The 16,108-nt window shown below is 43.2% G+C and overlaps 1 protein-coding gene across 1 annotated transcript in view; it reads right to left on the minus strand.

The window, feature by feature from the left end:
* The window catches only part of gask1a (golgi associated kinase 1A), a 50,455-nt gene that overhangs the window by 20,659 nt on the left and 13,688 nt on the right, over nucleotides 1-16,108 (minus strand). Inside the window, exons 2-3 of the mRNA XM_068324720.1 lie at nucleotides 8,942-10,063; nucleotides 6,652-7,086 (exon numbers count right to left, since the gene is read on the minus strand). Coding sequence (XP_068180821.1) covers nucleotides 6,652-7,086; nucleotides 8,942-10,063 — 1,557 coding nt within the window. The remainder of the gene's footprint in view (nucleotides 1-6,651; nucleotides 7,087-8,941; nucleotides 10,064-16,108) is intronic.

The following is a 16,108-nucleotide window of genomic DNA, read 5'->3' on the forward strand; positions in this document are numbered from 1 at the left end:
ATCCATAAACCTCCTCTTTGGTCTTCCTCTAGGCCTCCTGCCTGGCAGTTCAAAACTCAGCATTCTTCTACCAATATGTTCATATCTCTCCTCTGGACATGTCCAAATCATCTCAGTCTGGCCTCTCTGACTTCATCTCCAGAACCTCTAACGTGTACTGTCCCTCTGATGTACTCATTCCTGATCCTATCCATCCTGGTCACTCCCAGAGAGAACCTCAGCATCTTCATCTCTGCTACCTCCAGTTCTGTCTCCTGTCTTTTCCTCAGTGACACTGTCTCTAGACCAAACAACGTGGCTGATCTCACCACAGTTTTGTACACCTTTCCTTTCATTTTTGCTGTAAATTTTCTATCACACATTGCACCTGACACTTTTCTCTACCTGATCCATCCTGCCTGTACACACTTCTTCACCTCTTTTCCACACTCTCCATTGCTCAGGACTGTTGACCCTAAGTACTTGAAATCCTCCACCTTCTTGATCTCTTCTCCCTGTAACCTCACTCTTCCACTTGGGTCCCTCTCATTCACACACATGTACTCTGTCTTGCTGCGGCTAACCTTCATTCCTCTCCTTTCCAGGACAAACCTCCACCTCTCTAGCTTCTCCTCCACCTGTTCCCTGCTCTCACTGCAGATCACAATGTCATCTGCAAACATCATAGTCCATGGAGATTCCTGTCTAACCTCGTCTGATAGCCTGTCCATCACCATAGCGAACAAGAAGGGGCTCAGAGCTGATCCCTGATGCAGTCCCACCTCCACCTTGAACTCCTCTGTCACACCTACCTCACCACTGTCTTACAGTCCTCATACATGTCCTGCACCACTCTAACATACTTCTCTGCCACTCCAGACTTCCTCATACAATACCACAGTTCCTCTCTGGGCACCCTGTCATCAGCTTTCTCCAGATCTACAAAAACACAAATCAGCTCTGTCTGGCCTTCTCTGTACTTCTTTATCAACATCCTCAACGCAAATACTGCATCTGTAGTACTCTTTTTTGGCATGAAACCATACTGCTGCTCACAAACGCTCACTTCTGCCCTTAGTCTAGCTTCAACTACTCTTTCCCATAACTTCATTGTATGGCTCATCAGCTTTATTCTTCTGTAGTTGCCACAAGTCTGCACATCTCCCTTGTTCTTAAAAATGGGCACCAGCACACTTCTCCATTCCTCAGGCATCTTCTCATTATGTAAGATCCTGTTGAAGAAACCAGTCAGAAACTCTACTGCCACCCCTCCTAGACACACTTCAATACCTCCACAGGTATATCATCAGGACCGAGTGCCTTTCCACTCTTCATCCTCTTCAATTCCCTCCTCACTTCATCATGACTAATCTTTGCTACTTCCTGTTCCACAACAGTCACCTCTTCTAGTCTTTGCTCTCTCTCATTTTTCACGTTCTTTCTCTGTATACACTCCTGTACCTCGCCATTTCACCACCCAGTTTCCTTATCTGCTTTCCTCCCAGATGACACACCAAGTATCACCAGAGTCATCCTACACACCACCATCCTATGCTGTTTGGCCACACTCTCACCTACCACTACTTTGCAGTCACTGCTCTCCTTCAGATTGCACCGTCTACACAAGATGTAGTCTACCTGTGTGCTCCTACCTCCACTCTTATAGGTCACCCTATGTTCCTGACTCTTCTGGAAGAAAGTATTCACTACAGCCATTTCCATCCTTTTTGCAAAGTCAACCCCCATTTGTTCTCCTGCATTCCTGTCCCGGATACCAAACCTGCCCATTACCTCGTCACCACCTCTGTTTCCTGCACCAACATGTCCATTGTCTACACCAATGACAACTCTCTCACTTCTAGGTATGCTCTGCAACACTTCATCAAAGTCCAACCAGAATTTCTCCTTCTCCTCCAGCTCACATCCTACCTGTGGACCATACCCACAAAAAACATTGAACATCACTCCTTCTATTTCCAGCGTCAGACTCATCACTCTATCTGACACTCTATCTGACTTTTTACCTCCAGGAGATTCCTAACAAACTCCTCCTTCAAGATAACTCCTACTCCATTTCTCTTCCTATCTACACCATGATAGAAAAACTTGAACCCTGCTTCTAAACTTCTAGCCTTGCCACCTTTCCACCTGGTCTCTTGGACACACGGTATGTCTACCTTCCTCCTCTGCATCATGTCAACCAATTCTCTACCTTTTCCTGTCATAGTTCCAACAATCAACGTCCCTACTCTCAGTCCTTTTCTCTTGACGTTCCTCTTCTCAGTCTCCCTACGGACACACTTTCCTCCTCTCCTTCTTCGACCAACCAATTTCCACTGGCACACTGTAGGTCAACAGCACCGATGGCTGTCGTTGTTAATCCGGCCCTCGAACGATGGAAATCATAGGTTTGATTCGCATGTTTGATTTGGCAAATGTTTTACGTCGGATGCCCTTCCTCACACAATCCTCTGTATTTATCCAGGCTTGGGACCGGCACAATAAGATACTGGCTTGTGCCCTCTTGCGGCTACGTTTGTACAATAAATAAGAATAAACACATAAAATCATTGTAAACAAGGCAGTCAGAGACTGCAACATCCTGTGACACCCCTGAATTAAAATGTTTACCCTGACCTATAAATTTTTTTTCCTCTCGCTTCCTGAAAATGTTGCTTTTCGTTTTGTGATTTTATCATCAGGTTTCAGAGATGTGTACCTAAAAAGGTATAAAAGTGAAAATTTGACCTCGACCTAGTTTTCACAAGGTTAAAGTCATCATCTCATTTTCATCCTCTTTGCTGCCCGAGTAATGTGCTTTTTCTTTTATCTTTCTATCTGCAATGGTTGTGAAGATATTTGGTGGATGGACGGATGGACGGACGGACAGACGAACGGACGAACACACAAACACTGACAATTACAATTCATCACCACTTCGTGGGATGTACATATGTATGTATAGTTCCAATATCTACCATTAAGCGTTACTCATGATTCATGTGATTGTTCTGAATTCAGATTAGTTAACATTAAGAATTTTCTCCTTGACGCCTACCACTACCTGGGTGGCAGTGGCTCAGCACTAGAGCAGACGTCTTGGAGACCAGACATTGCCCAGCCATTGGCGGTTCAATTCCCACTGCCACCAAGACATTCTCTGGAGTGTGAGCTGACGGTGGGAGGAGTCATCTCACCTCCCAGCCACTGCCGAGGTGCCCTTGAGCAAGGTGCCCCCCACAAGCTGCTCATTTTGGGTGCGACCCTTCACTCTGCCTTTCCCAATATACACTGCTCACAAAAATTAAAAGAACACTTTTTTAACTGGGCCTGGCATGAAATCAGTTACACTTGTCTGGTAATTTTCTGTTTGGTTAAGCAGCTGAGGGCATTGTTGATCACTTTCACCTGTATTGGTTTTCATGGAATTAACAACAGGTGCACTACAGTGGCAACAATTAGAAAACCCTCAAAACAGGACTGGTTTCGCATGCGGAGGTCATCTCAAGTTTCTCCCTCTTCATCTTTTTTGGCTGGTTTTCCACTCGTGCCGGTTTTGGCTTGAGTAATTATCTCTGCTGGCAGTATGAGGTGATTCCTTAACCCTACAGAAGTTACACAGGTTGTCCAACTTCTCCAGGATGGCACATCCACACGTGCTGCAGCAAGATGGTTTAATGTGTCTCCCAGCACAATCTCCAGAACATGGAGGAGATTTCAGGAGACTGGTGGTTATTCTCAGAGAGCTGGGCAGGGCCGTAGAAGGTCCTCATCCCATTAGCAGAACCTATACCTGCTCCTTTGTGCAAGGCGGAACAGGCTGAGCACTGCTCGTGCCCTACAGAATGACCTCCAGAGGGCCACTGGTGTGAATGTCTCTACCCAAACAATCAGAAACAGGCTACATGAAGGTGGCCTGAGGGCCCGAGGTTCTGTAGTGGGCCCTGTGCTCACTGCCCAGAACCATGGAGCTCGACTGGCATTTGCTCAAGAACACCAGAATTGGCAAGTCCGCCACTGGCGCCCTGTACTTTTCACAGACGAGAGCAAGTTCACCCTGAGCATCTGTGACAGACGTGAAAGAGTCTGGAGAAGACTAGGGGAACATTATGCTGCCTGCAATGTCGTTCAACATGACAAGTTTGGTGGTGGGTCAGTGATGTTCTGGGGAGGCATATCCATGGAGGGACGCACAGACCTCTACTGCCTAGGAAATGGTGCTCTGACTACCATAAGGTAACAAGATGAAATCCTTGAACCCATTGTCAGACCCTATGCTGGTGCAGTAGGTCCTGGTTTCCTTCTAATGCACGACAATGCCCGGCCTCATGTGGCAAGAGTCTGCAGGCAGTACCTGGAGGATGAAGGAATTGAATTGAATGGCCTTCACAATCTGTGGGACATTATGTTTAAGTCCATTAGGCGCCGCCAGTTTGCCCCTCAGACTGTACAACAGCTCAGTGATGCCCTCATGCAGATCTGGGAGGAAACTCAACAAAACACCATCCGTCGTCTCATTATGAGCATGTCACGATGTTGTCAAGCATGCATACAAGCTGGTGGGGGCCACACAAGATAGTGAAAAGCATTTTGAGTCGCAGAAATTAAGTTTTTTTAAAAATGGACTAGGCTGCCACATCTTCATTTCACTCTGATTTTAGGGTGTCTACACAAATAAGCCTTCTGTAGGCTGAAAATTTTTATTTCCATTAAAAGATTGGCATCCTTTTGTTCCCCAGACATTGCTCTGTCGTTATTTGTATAGATATCCAACTTCATACTGAGATCTGATGGATCTAATGTGTTTCTTTTAAGTGTTCCTTTAATGTTTGTGAGCAGTATTCTAATTGCATTCCTACTGGTGTGTTGTGTTTGTTCTGGGGCCTGTGCCTCTTTCTCTTACCCTGTCCTTGTCTTCATTTTATTTCTTTTCCACCCAACAGGTCAAGGCGGATGGCCGCCCAAAAGAGTCTGGGTCCTGTCCAGAGTTTCTTCCTCAAGGAAGGAGTTTTTCCCCGCCACTGTTGCCTATGCTCTGGAGGATTCAGTTGGGTTTTTCTGTCTGTTAAAGCACTTTGAAATGTCTGTTGCCATGATTAAGCGCTATATAAATAAGTGATAATTGATTGTTTGATTGACTGACTGACTGACTGACTGACTGATTGATTGATTGATTGATTGATTGATTGATGGATTGATTGATTGTATACAACATATACAGTATATGTGCATGTCTAACTATTTGGAGCGTGTAAAGAGAATTTCCCATTTTGGGATAAATAAAGTATAATTCTTCTTCTTCTTCTATACATGATGGGCTCACAGACCACTCCTGTGAAGATCATTACCTCCACTTTGCCATTTTGTGCTTAGTGTGTTCATGATCACAACATAATTCGACTTATGAAATGTAACATTCACACTCAGAGATAGAGGATGTACAGAAGCAGGTAGGTTTGGATAGACAGATGAGTCCATTTGGGCCTTAATGATGCTGTTAGGGACAAGAGTTTGTGCAGGCTTCGAAGGGTGCCTTGTTTCACATCTCGGCTACTTATGAGAAAATAGTATAGTAATAGTTCCTGGCACATTGTCAAAGGCAATCAAAATGAATACAAACATAAACACATTAGCGTGGATTTGATTGAATTATTTATGAAATTCTACACAAATATTTAATGAGATTCATGATCAGCACTAAAAAACAAACCTGTGGACCTTTACGACTTCAGTAATCTGGAAACAATCTGATCAGCTCTGGTTCACATGCCTGAGATTTTAGACAGCCACAAATTACGCATCAGTCATGGATGGGAAGTTTAACGTTGACCCTGACAGCTGTGGTTGTGGTAATTAGGCTTGTGAGCATTAAGCTGCTAATGATTTGTTTGAATGACAAAATAACTTTTTGGTTAAACGCATTCCTGACTCTATTGGGTTACCTTTTAATCTCCAAAAACATTAAAATGTCAAAATATCAACCAGCTTTTACTAGAATTCTGATTCAGAGTTACCTAAAATTTGTAATTTAAAATAGATTATAAAAGAGATGTATTCCTGGCTAGCATGTTTTGGAGATAGATGGATCGATGGACAGATACTAAAGCAGGGGTGTCAAAACTAATTTTCACTAAGGGCCACATCAGTATAATAGCTGTCCTCAAAAGGCTAGATGTAACTAAAAAATTTAACTAAATGTAACTCAATGTAATGTAAAATAAATGTAACTACTCCTTAATGTTGAATAACTCGGAATTTACAGTATACCTATTCAAGTTACAAACGTTACAGTTGCACAGAAAAAATGTGTGTGCTTGTTACTTTGTTATAACTTTACATTTGTAGGGTTATTGAACCCACAGAACTCCATCACTCAATGGTAAAAACTATCCAAGTGAATAAAGACATATAACATCAAACACAAGTAAGGACATTAACCTTGTCCAAAAGGTTTTTGTCAGAGTTAGAGTTAGGGTTGGAATTGCTGCATTGTGGGTATTTTAGTTTTGGTTATAGCACAATTTAGACCCATTTATTTTATACACTGGGACCTTTTATGCTCTTGCGGGCCACATAAAATGATGTGGCGGGCTACATTTGGCCAACGGGCCTACAGTTTCTCCTAAGTCTTTCCTGAGGAAGCCATAGCATAATAAAGAAGCATCATCTTACCTGTAGTAAGAAGTCAAAGAGAGCCAGCCTCCCCCACTCTGAGTGGTGAATTCCTACACAGGGAGCTGACCTTAGATCCGCTTCACTCCCACAATGGGCTCCCAGCAGCTCCTGGTACTGCAGCCAGCTGAGGGGTACTGAGTTCTGGTCGTTATCTCGGTCAGTTAGGTGCTGGATGTCAGGATCCCACCACACTATTGGTCTAGGTGTTCCACTCAGGTATCGATAGGGTAAAACGGTACTGTGGAAAGTTCGGAGCACCGCTGGGAGACTTCTGTTGAGTCCCAGCACCCTGTCCAGGTGGAACGCGAACACCTCAAACCAGTCATCGGTGCGTTTGACCAGGGAGCACAGTCCTCGCTGGCAGCGCTCGCCGAGAGTCTCTGGATGTCTGTGTCCGGGTTCATGCTGAAATGAATCCTTCAGCAGTGATGGCTGATGGGATGTAAAAATAAATGTAACCCTCTCAGTTTTCATCTTTAAAGCATTTTATACTAGACAATATACCCAAATCATATCAAATAAAATATACTTAACTTACTATTACAGAGTGATCACCAATCAAAGGAATAATGTGTTAGCAATCATGTTATTAATGACACCAGTTCCGTGCTCGTCCAGCCAGAGTTCAGATATGCAGTTGTGGTGCTTAGAATAGAATGGACTGCATCGTGCCCCCCTTTAAAGAACCATATAACATGTTTCCTAGCAGTAGAGCACTAACTACAGCTCATGCATACTTAAACCCACCATCTATGAACATAAGTCAGAGATTCATATTGATTTCCTGTGCAGTATGGAAATCTACTGGCAGACCAATGACATGAGATTCAAGTACTGTCCACACAGCAATACACTAATAATATGCAGTTTTTTCAGCATTTGGTAGTGACGTTTAAAAGACAAAAGGAATCCATCTGCATTACTCCTGTCTGTTGACATCAGCCTGAAGTCTATTGGGTGAGATAGGAGCCTACAAACACGTACGTTTGTTCATAAAATAAAATGTTCATAGTTTTCTAAAAAAAAAAAAGTTACAACATGTACTGTTCATGAGACTTGAGTAAATGAGACCATTTGATGAGGACTGCAGGTTAGGTAACGCAGAGGGTTGACTGTAGAGGACTGACGTGTGCTGAACATAATGACAATGGAGCTCTGTGTAAAGGATGGATAAGATACATATGGCTTCAATATACACCCATAGAGGAAAGGTGTTATTTGTTGGGGGGAATGGGGGATCATCTCCCCCTCTGGTTTTTACATCTCGTCCTCTGTTGAATTAATTTTCTCTTGGGGGTGTAGAGGCTAAGCCATGCTTTAATCCACTGAGGTGTTCCACCACACTGATGTCATTTCCTGGTTATCAAAAATCTGACACGCCCCTTTATGTTTGATTACTCTGTTTTATTTTAGTAAGTTTCTCAGTTAACTCCACCAACAGTTAGCATCCAATAGCAAAACATTCAGAGTTTAGCGTTAGCGTCAGTTAGCGCTTCAGCAGAGAAACCTAACTCGGCCAGCATTAGTCCCAACTTATACTTGAGCACCAGCTATCCCCAGGAGACCCAATACATCATTAGTTCCCTAGAGGGAGACAACCCTGTCTATAATTACAGTCAGGGTGTTAATGTTATTGACCATTAGCATCAGACTAAATCTTCTTGCTATGTTGCCATCTCCATGGTCCTGCCGCCTAGGACACCTTCTTCACCTTCCATATTGTGGCGAGCACAGTAAATGAAATGTTTCATGAACGCTCAATTGTTCGGAATTTAGGCTCATAGGGTTTATCATTAACTTAAAAAAGAATTAGGCTTGTTGACAGCTTATTTTTCATGATTTAACGCCCCCCACCCCTCTGTATACAAGCAATACTCAATTTAAAATACATCGATAATTTTAGCCAGAAAAAAAATATGCATTTAATCCGTTAATCCTCGTAAAGAACTGAGTATCTAATGCTGGGCTCATGTTCCAGGGTTCTGTGTGATTTTTTTTATTGACTGTAAACAGAATATCTGTCTCAGGCCACATTTCTCCTCTTTATCAAATCCAGATTGCATCATTCCCAAAATTCTGTAGTTTGAGCCCAGAATGGGAGAGGAGTAGCAGAGCTGCAAATCTCTGCATCCAGCAATGATTTGTTGCTGTGCCAACGCACTGACTTTACTTTGTGAGGATGGTCCATATGCATGGCTGAGAGGACCAATGAAAAGACTTGTCCTGTCATGTTGTGCTACTTCATTAATGTGCCCTCACTGTGTAATGAATAGCAGCCAGACTGTACCTGGCGTGCAGGAGGATCCAGTGCCACCTGGAGCACCTGTCCATGTGCAGGCACCTTGTTCTTACTGACCACCTCACCCTCAGCCAGAAGCAGCATCTTGTGGATGTCGTCGTCGCTTAACCAAGGAAGACGATGGTGACGTGGAGTAATCCTGACTCTCCTGAGGTCACTTTCTGGGAAGTCTTGCTCTGTCAGGCTCACACACCAGCCGCTGTTGTGTTTCTTTATTGCCGCCTCAGGTTTGGACAAAGCCTTTCTGTCGTCCAGTGACCCAGGATTCTTCTTGGCTTCAGGGGGATCCTGTGAGAGATTATAGTGTTTTCTGAGATCCCTGAAGAACACTTTCACAGCCCGCTGCTCTTTAGCAATTCTGTCAGAGTTTACTGGGAACTGTCTGTGTTTTCCTGCAGTCTGGTGTTGTTCAGGTGGACTTGCACCTTCATTCAACCTTACTCCACGAAAGTTTATGTTTGCTTTCCTGTTTCTGTGTCTGTCCTTCCAGCTGCCGCCTCTTTCTGGAACTCTGCTTTCGAGACCTGCTGGAGCAGGGATATATGCTGCTGTGGATTTATTCCTTTCAGGATGAATATATGTTTGTACAGTGTGTTTTGCCGCAGCATTGTGGTTGCTTGTCTTAATTCTATGCCTTGGCGCTGCGATGTCGTCTGTGAACTCTGGGAGACTAAGACTGTGATGACTGGTTGGGTGCCGGATGGCGTCTACTGTCTCTTCTCTTGTGGAAGCAATGCCTTTGCCTTTGTGTTTATTTCTGTGCAGGCCTGCGTGTCTGCTCTCCCTGATGCTGTTTTTGTTAGCGCCAGCGGGTTTAGCGAGTGCTGAATGTTTAGAAGTCTCTTTCCAAGCGCTTGAGGTCCTGTGGTGGATGCGAGCCGGTGGCTGCTGAAAGGAAATGTCCAGAGAGAGCTCCACCACCCTGGGCCTGGATCTGAACTTGACAGCAGAGCTCAAGGCACGGGATGATCGTCGGTCAACTTCAGCAGGTGGCAAAGGAGGGGGGAGAGTCACCGTCATTAGAAAGATGGTGATGAAGAGCAGTAAGACAGGGGAGAGGAGGAGCAGCCATTTTTGACCACAGAAAAGTTTTGACCACAGTCGCCAAGCCTAGAAGACAAAACAGAAAGAAAAAGACAGAAAAAGGAGTCAAAGGGAAACCAACAGAACCATGATTATAATGCAGCGGTACTAAAAATTGCAAAGATAGCATTTGTCCTAAACACAAATGAGCGCTCACATTCCTACGGGGTTAACCAGAGGCTATGCTGAAATCTCTTGGCTCCAGGCATGTGGAAAGCAAATGTGTTCATGATTCACACTCTGCAAGTGGAAGGGAGAAGAAAAAAACAAGCTGTGCTCTTACAAGCTGTTCTGTCCTGTGATATCACAATGGTGCGACCTGACCTTTGAGTTGTTTAATGCCTAAAATGGAAAGAAGCAAGAAAAGCAGGAATCTGGAGACAAGAAGGAGCAGCAGTGGAACATCAAATTTACTCTGCACGAATGTGAATATGTCAGAGGCAGAATATGAAGCGTGTGTTCCAGCTCTGTTTCCTGTAGCTTTCAGCAGAATAGGATTTATCCAGCTGAGACCAATAGGATTGTTATGTGCCCATAATTCAATGCTGCCAACCACATGCAGCGCATAGGGACGGTATAAACCATATTTTATACAATACTCTGTCACATCCACAATTTGCTTTACTGTATGCTGTCTGAAGACTCTATAAATGTGATTTTGCTGCAGGGGTTCTTGCCTCTAGCACCAGCCTATTATTTATTGTGGAGTCAGGCTGTGTAGAAACTCAGACAAAGCTTTTAAATTTAGGCAGAAAATACACAGCTTTATGTAGCTGAAATTAAAATAATAACACAAAAATAAGACATTTGCATGATATATTGTTCAGTATCTGAAGGTTTTTTGTTGGGTGAAGCCTCCATCTCAACAAATTTTTAACTGAAGAGAAAATACAAATGAGGGGGGCTGGCAGCTCCCTGCAGACCTGGTGGCCTACACTTCATGTTGAGAGGAAAGGTAAACAGCAGAAGAGGTAGAGACCATTTATCCCAATAAAGAAGCTTTCTTTCATTCCCTCCAAAACTGGATTGTGTCCAAACAAGATGAGAATCTGAGAGCAGAACCAAACAGCATGCGTTTTGTATGAACACCCCTCTTTTTCATCTTCACCTATAAGTAGAGCCATAGGTGAAAGTCTGCTGCAGTCATATCTCACCAGGATGACCTAGATAGCTCCTCACTGTTCACTTATGCTCCATTTAGGTGAACACAGAGCAAAGGAATGTTTCAAATCTATGAGACATCCTCCCCTTCCTAAGAGCCGTTAACAACATTCCCAGATCCTTCCACCTGTGAAAGGATTCCATTATTCTTCCTCTAGACTGGACTGCCTTGCACTGAGCACTGAGGGAACCTGACACATTACGCACACTTATGCTATATACACTGTAGGGTCAAAACATCACCCAGGTGTCAGTGTTCGTGTGTTCGTCCGTTCGTTCGTCCGTCCGTCTGTTAGTATGTTCAGACCATTGCAGATTGAAAGATGAAAAACAAAACACATTACTCAGAAGGCAAAGGAGATGGAAATGAAGAAGTATACTCTATTTATCCCGCAAGGGATATTACATAGTCACTCAGGTTAGTATAGTATAAAGACCCCCTGAACACAGCACACAAGGGGGCCTGTAAGCATGCAGTTAGTACATACAGGTACACATCAAACTACACACATTAGGAGGCAGAGTGACGGGCAGCAGCTTCTGGAACGCAACCCAAATTGAGCAGCTTGTAGGGGGGACGGCGCCTTGCTCAAGGGCGCCTCGCTCAAGGGCGCCTCGCAGGTGAGCCGACACCTCCCACCGTTGACTCACACCTGGTTGGATGTTCTGGCAGCAGCGGGATTCGAACCCCCGATGGCTGGGCGATCCTGTCTTCAAGAGGATTGCTCTACCGCTGAGCCACTGCCGCCCCTAATAATGAGATGATTATCTTGACTTGAAAAAACTATGTTAAGGTCAAATTTTAACTTTTGTGCACCCAGGAACTGGAAACGATAGAAAGACGAGGGAGAAGGCCAGTGTAAGACCATAGATCAAAGCTAGTGCTTTGATCAATGACAGTAGGTCAGAGCTCTAGCTTTTGATTTTTAACCTATGGAAGTAGGCCAGGGTAAAATTTTGAATTCAGGGGTGTCACGGGATGTTGCAGTCTCTGACTGCCTTGTTTCATGTTGTCCCTGCTGTGCTGGTCTGTATTTAGTCCATGCACTCTTCCTCTCTCAGCAGTGAGTTTGTGAGCATCTGTTCCCCAGTCCTCCTCATACCAGGGTCTGTTTCTCCCTGTTCTCGAGCTCTGCTCCTCCTTTTGTTCCCATTCCGACTGTATATTTGTTGTGTTGATGGATCCCTTTTTGGGACTGAGATACCTGGACTTACAGTAACATTTATTTTATTTTTGCATTCTGTTTGTTCCCATAAGGCTGAACCCAGACCACAGGAGTTAAATCTTAATCATATACACGGTGCAAGCTCACAGGATGTAATGGTGCAACACACACCACACTGTATTATTACGATACACCACACATGACCTCATGAAGAAGCCTCATTTCGTACAAGACTGTTTATATTGGTTCGAACTAGGGCTGTCACTTTAATGCATTAATTAGATTAATTAATTACGCTGCAAATTAACGCGCTATAAAAATTAAAGCAATTAATCGTGAGTGGCAAGTCAATGAACAGTGGCATGTCACTTCGTACCTGCGCCACTAGTCAAAAGCAGGGTGACTGACAACAGAGATGGACTCGACAGGAGAGCGAGGCACGCCCACTCGGACCTTTGGGCGGAAAGTTTATTTATAAAAAGAACAAAGACTGGACTATCAACAAAAACGCAGTGATTCTGCGCTTCCAATCTACGCTGTAGACGCCTCCGTCAGTCTGCCCCAGGGCAGCTGTGGCTACACACGTAGCTTACCATCAAGTATGAAGGAGGAGTGAATGAATAATGGATCCGATGTAAAGAGTCTTTGAGAAAGTGCTATATAAATCTAATCCATTATTATTATTATTGTTATTATTATTATTATTATTATTATTATTATTATCATTATTATTATCATTATTATTATTATTATTATTATTATTTGTACCTTTTGTAGAAGAGAATTTTCATATCACCGAAACAGCTCCAGCCTAACGTATCATTTAAATGCCAAACATGTCAAGGACAGAGTTGAACGTTAGATTACCCTTTTAAAGGAAAGCTTATTGGCATCTTGCTATTGAGGTTGCCTTATTTAGAGGCATGTTATACTATTCATTTTGAATTGCTGTATTGAATCAGCTTTAGTATTCATTTTGATTGAGAGTCTGCTTATGTGCCTATTTGAGACTCAGCCTTATTTTATTTCTGAATTGTATTTATTTTATTTAACTGAATTTAATTGCATTTTTGAGAAATGCACCTGGCCTAATTGGTAATTGATTAGTCATGCACTACAATTTTGTAATGTCCTAGAATTCAAAGTCTTTATTTGGGAGCATTTAGCAGGTATGAGATTAAAATGCGATTAATTAGATTAATTAATTACAAATCCTGTAATTAATTAGATTAATTTTTCTAATCGTCTGACAGCACTAGTTCGAACAGATGAGATGTTTAGAGCAACCAAGTGGGTGTAAAGACAAGACAACTGATGTGGATACTTTTGTCTCACAGAGACACAGTGATCACTTGATTAAATTATTATTGACGTTATTAATATATTACAGAACAAATCATCTACTTATTATGAACGAATAAAAGCAGAGAATAAAAAGATAAGTGTAATAGTAATAACAAGGCAGTCAGAGACTGCAACATCCTACGACTTACCCTGACATACTCCCAGGGTAGGTCAGGGCACCCTGAAAGTGTTACCTGACTAGTGTACGCACTTGTCAGGTACACAACATCCTGTGACACCCCTGAATTAAAAATTTTACTCTGACCTACTTGCATAGGTCAAAGAGCGAAGCTAGACCTATTCTCATAGATCAAAGCACTAGCTTTGATCTATGGTCTTACTCACATCCCTCGTCTTTCTAACTTATCCGGTTCCTGTACAAAAGTTGAAATTTGACCTTGACCTCATTTTCTCGAGGTCAAGGTCATCATATCATTTTCATCCCCTTTGCTGCCCGAGTAATGTGCTTTTTGTTTCATCTTTCACGTGAACAATATGGCGTAAGCGAAAGTTTTTGTTGCGGTTACGCTTCATCCACACAACAACGCAGATATCTGGGACGACAATGCTGGCCAAAGTGAATTTTTGTGAAAACGGCTGGTCTGTGTTGTCGTGTGGACGCTGTAACCAAAACCTTTTCTATCCGGGGGGTGTCTCCCTGCGACAAAAGCCGCTGTGACGTTAGTGTGTGTGACCCGTGTCTACATGTACACACAGAATGGACAGAGTTAAAACCGGCTATTTTCTGACATATAACAGCTCCACGTCGAAGACGGATTGATAAACATGCTTGACAGTTGGATATTTGTTCGTCTGTTTCTTTCTTTATGAGTCATAAAGTTTATGTATTTATTTATTTATTCATTCATTCATTAATTCACATTCCCCGCCAAAGATGCCGACGCCAGTTCTGGGTCAGACCGGGATGCGCTGCTCCCTGGTGGAGAACTCTGTGATGGCTGTGCTTGGTTTATAATACCAATACATTTGTTTTCATATGTTTGGTATGGAATTGAGCGATACATCTTGAAAGAAGTCTCATTTCAATGGACAGAAAACGCAGCTGTGCCATACATGAATTTGAATTTATGCTGCCTTAAAATTACGGCTCTTGACCATCAATGATTCATTCTTTGAATGCCTATTGCCTTGACTTCTCTGTTGTTGGCTCCTGTGCTCTCAACTCAGGTGGCAAGAAGAGAGACACAAGAGGAGGGAGTGAAAAAAGTGAGAGACGAGTGGCAGCTCTCTCCGATAAGCCTTTATGAACTTTAACACAGCCACTCACGACTAGAGGACACAGATTTGTGGGTTTCTGTCTTTGTTGACATCCATAGCAGCAGTGGAGTAAGTGATTGCTCTCTTTTAGCAGTTATTAGATTACTTGTTGGATTAGAGATAGTGGTGAGGACAGCCATGATGGATGGATTACTGACAGTGGTGAGGACAGCCATGATGGATGCATTAGAGACAGTGGTGAGGCCATTGGTGGAAAAGAATGACAAGCTGTGGTGACCCCTAATGGGACATACCCAAAGGAGGAGGAGGCGGAGGTGCAGAAGGAGCAGGAGGGGGAGGAGGAGATGAAGAAGACGAAGAAAAAGATTTAATTTTGATTTTTAAAAATCCTGTTTATTCATAAAAGTTTAAATAGAGGATAGTCACGTTGATACACAATTCCAAAGAGATACACGCAAACAGGAACTCACATTTCAAGAACCAATAATGTAATACTAGTGGGAACCCATGGTAATTCCCAGTAAAACAATAATATCAGACTTCGTTTGTTTTCTTTTTTTCTTCGCCGTCACATGACAACAAAACCGCTGTGTCCGACAAAGCTGTGACGGCTCAATGTGTGTGGGACAGACGAACGAGAGACGAAGGTCGCATTGGCTTTACGGTCCGGCCATCCGGGTAGACGCCGGCTTCGTGAGTTCGGTCCTAGTGAATAAAGCATCGGGGTTCCCCACATGACAACGTGAGGTCTGTCATAATCAGAATATAAACCTCTATGTTTGACAAAGCCAAAACGGCTCTGTAAGTGAGAGACATGGACAAATTTGAAGACCGGAGCTAACTCGGCTGGCGGCCCCAACTTCCAGAGATGCCGGCCAAGAAAACAAATGTTTTCTTGTATACAGCGTGTCTGCATTATATGTCAGTGGACATTACACAGAATATAGAGTATTTTTTTGTGGTGACAACTGTTTATTTAATTCCACGATGCTCTCAGGAGGTCTTGTTCACATGATTCCTTCTGGTAGATGTGCTGTGATTGATTGGGAGCTTGATTGACAGGTAATGGGTGGAGTTAAAAGCGTGACAGCATGAGGTTTTCAAGTGAGCTTATTCAAATACATAGGTGGGGAGATATAGGAACATAAGCAAAATATATGTG

Source organism: Antennarius striatus, chromosome 9 (assembly GCF_040054535.1).
Source record: "Antennarius striatus isolate MH-2024 chromosome 9, ASM4005453v1, whole genome shotgun sequence".
NCBI lineage: Eukaryota > Metazoa > Chordata > Actinopteri > Lophiiformes > Antennariidae > Antennarius > Antennarius striatus.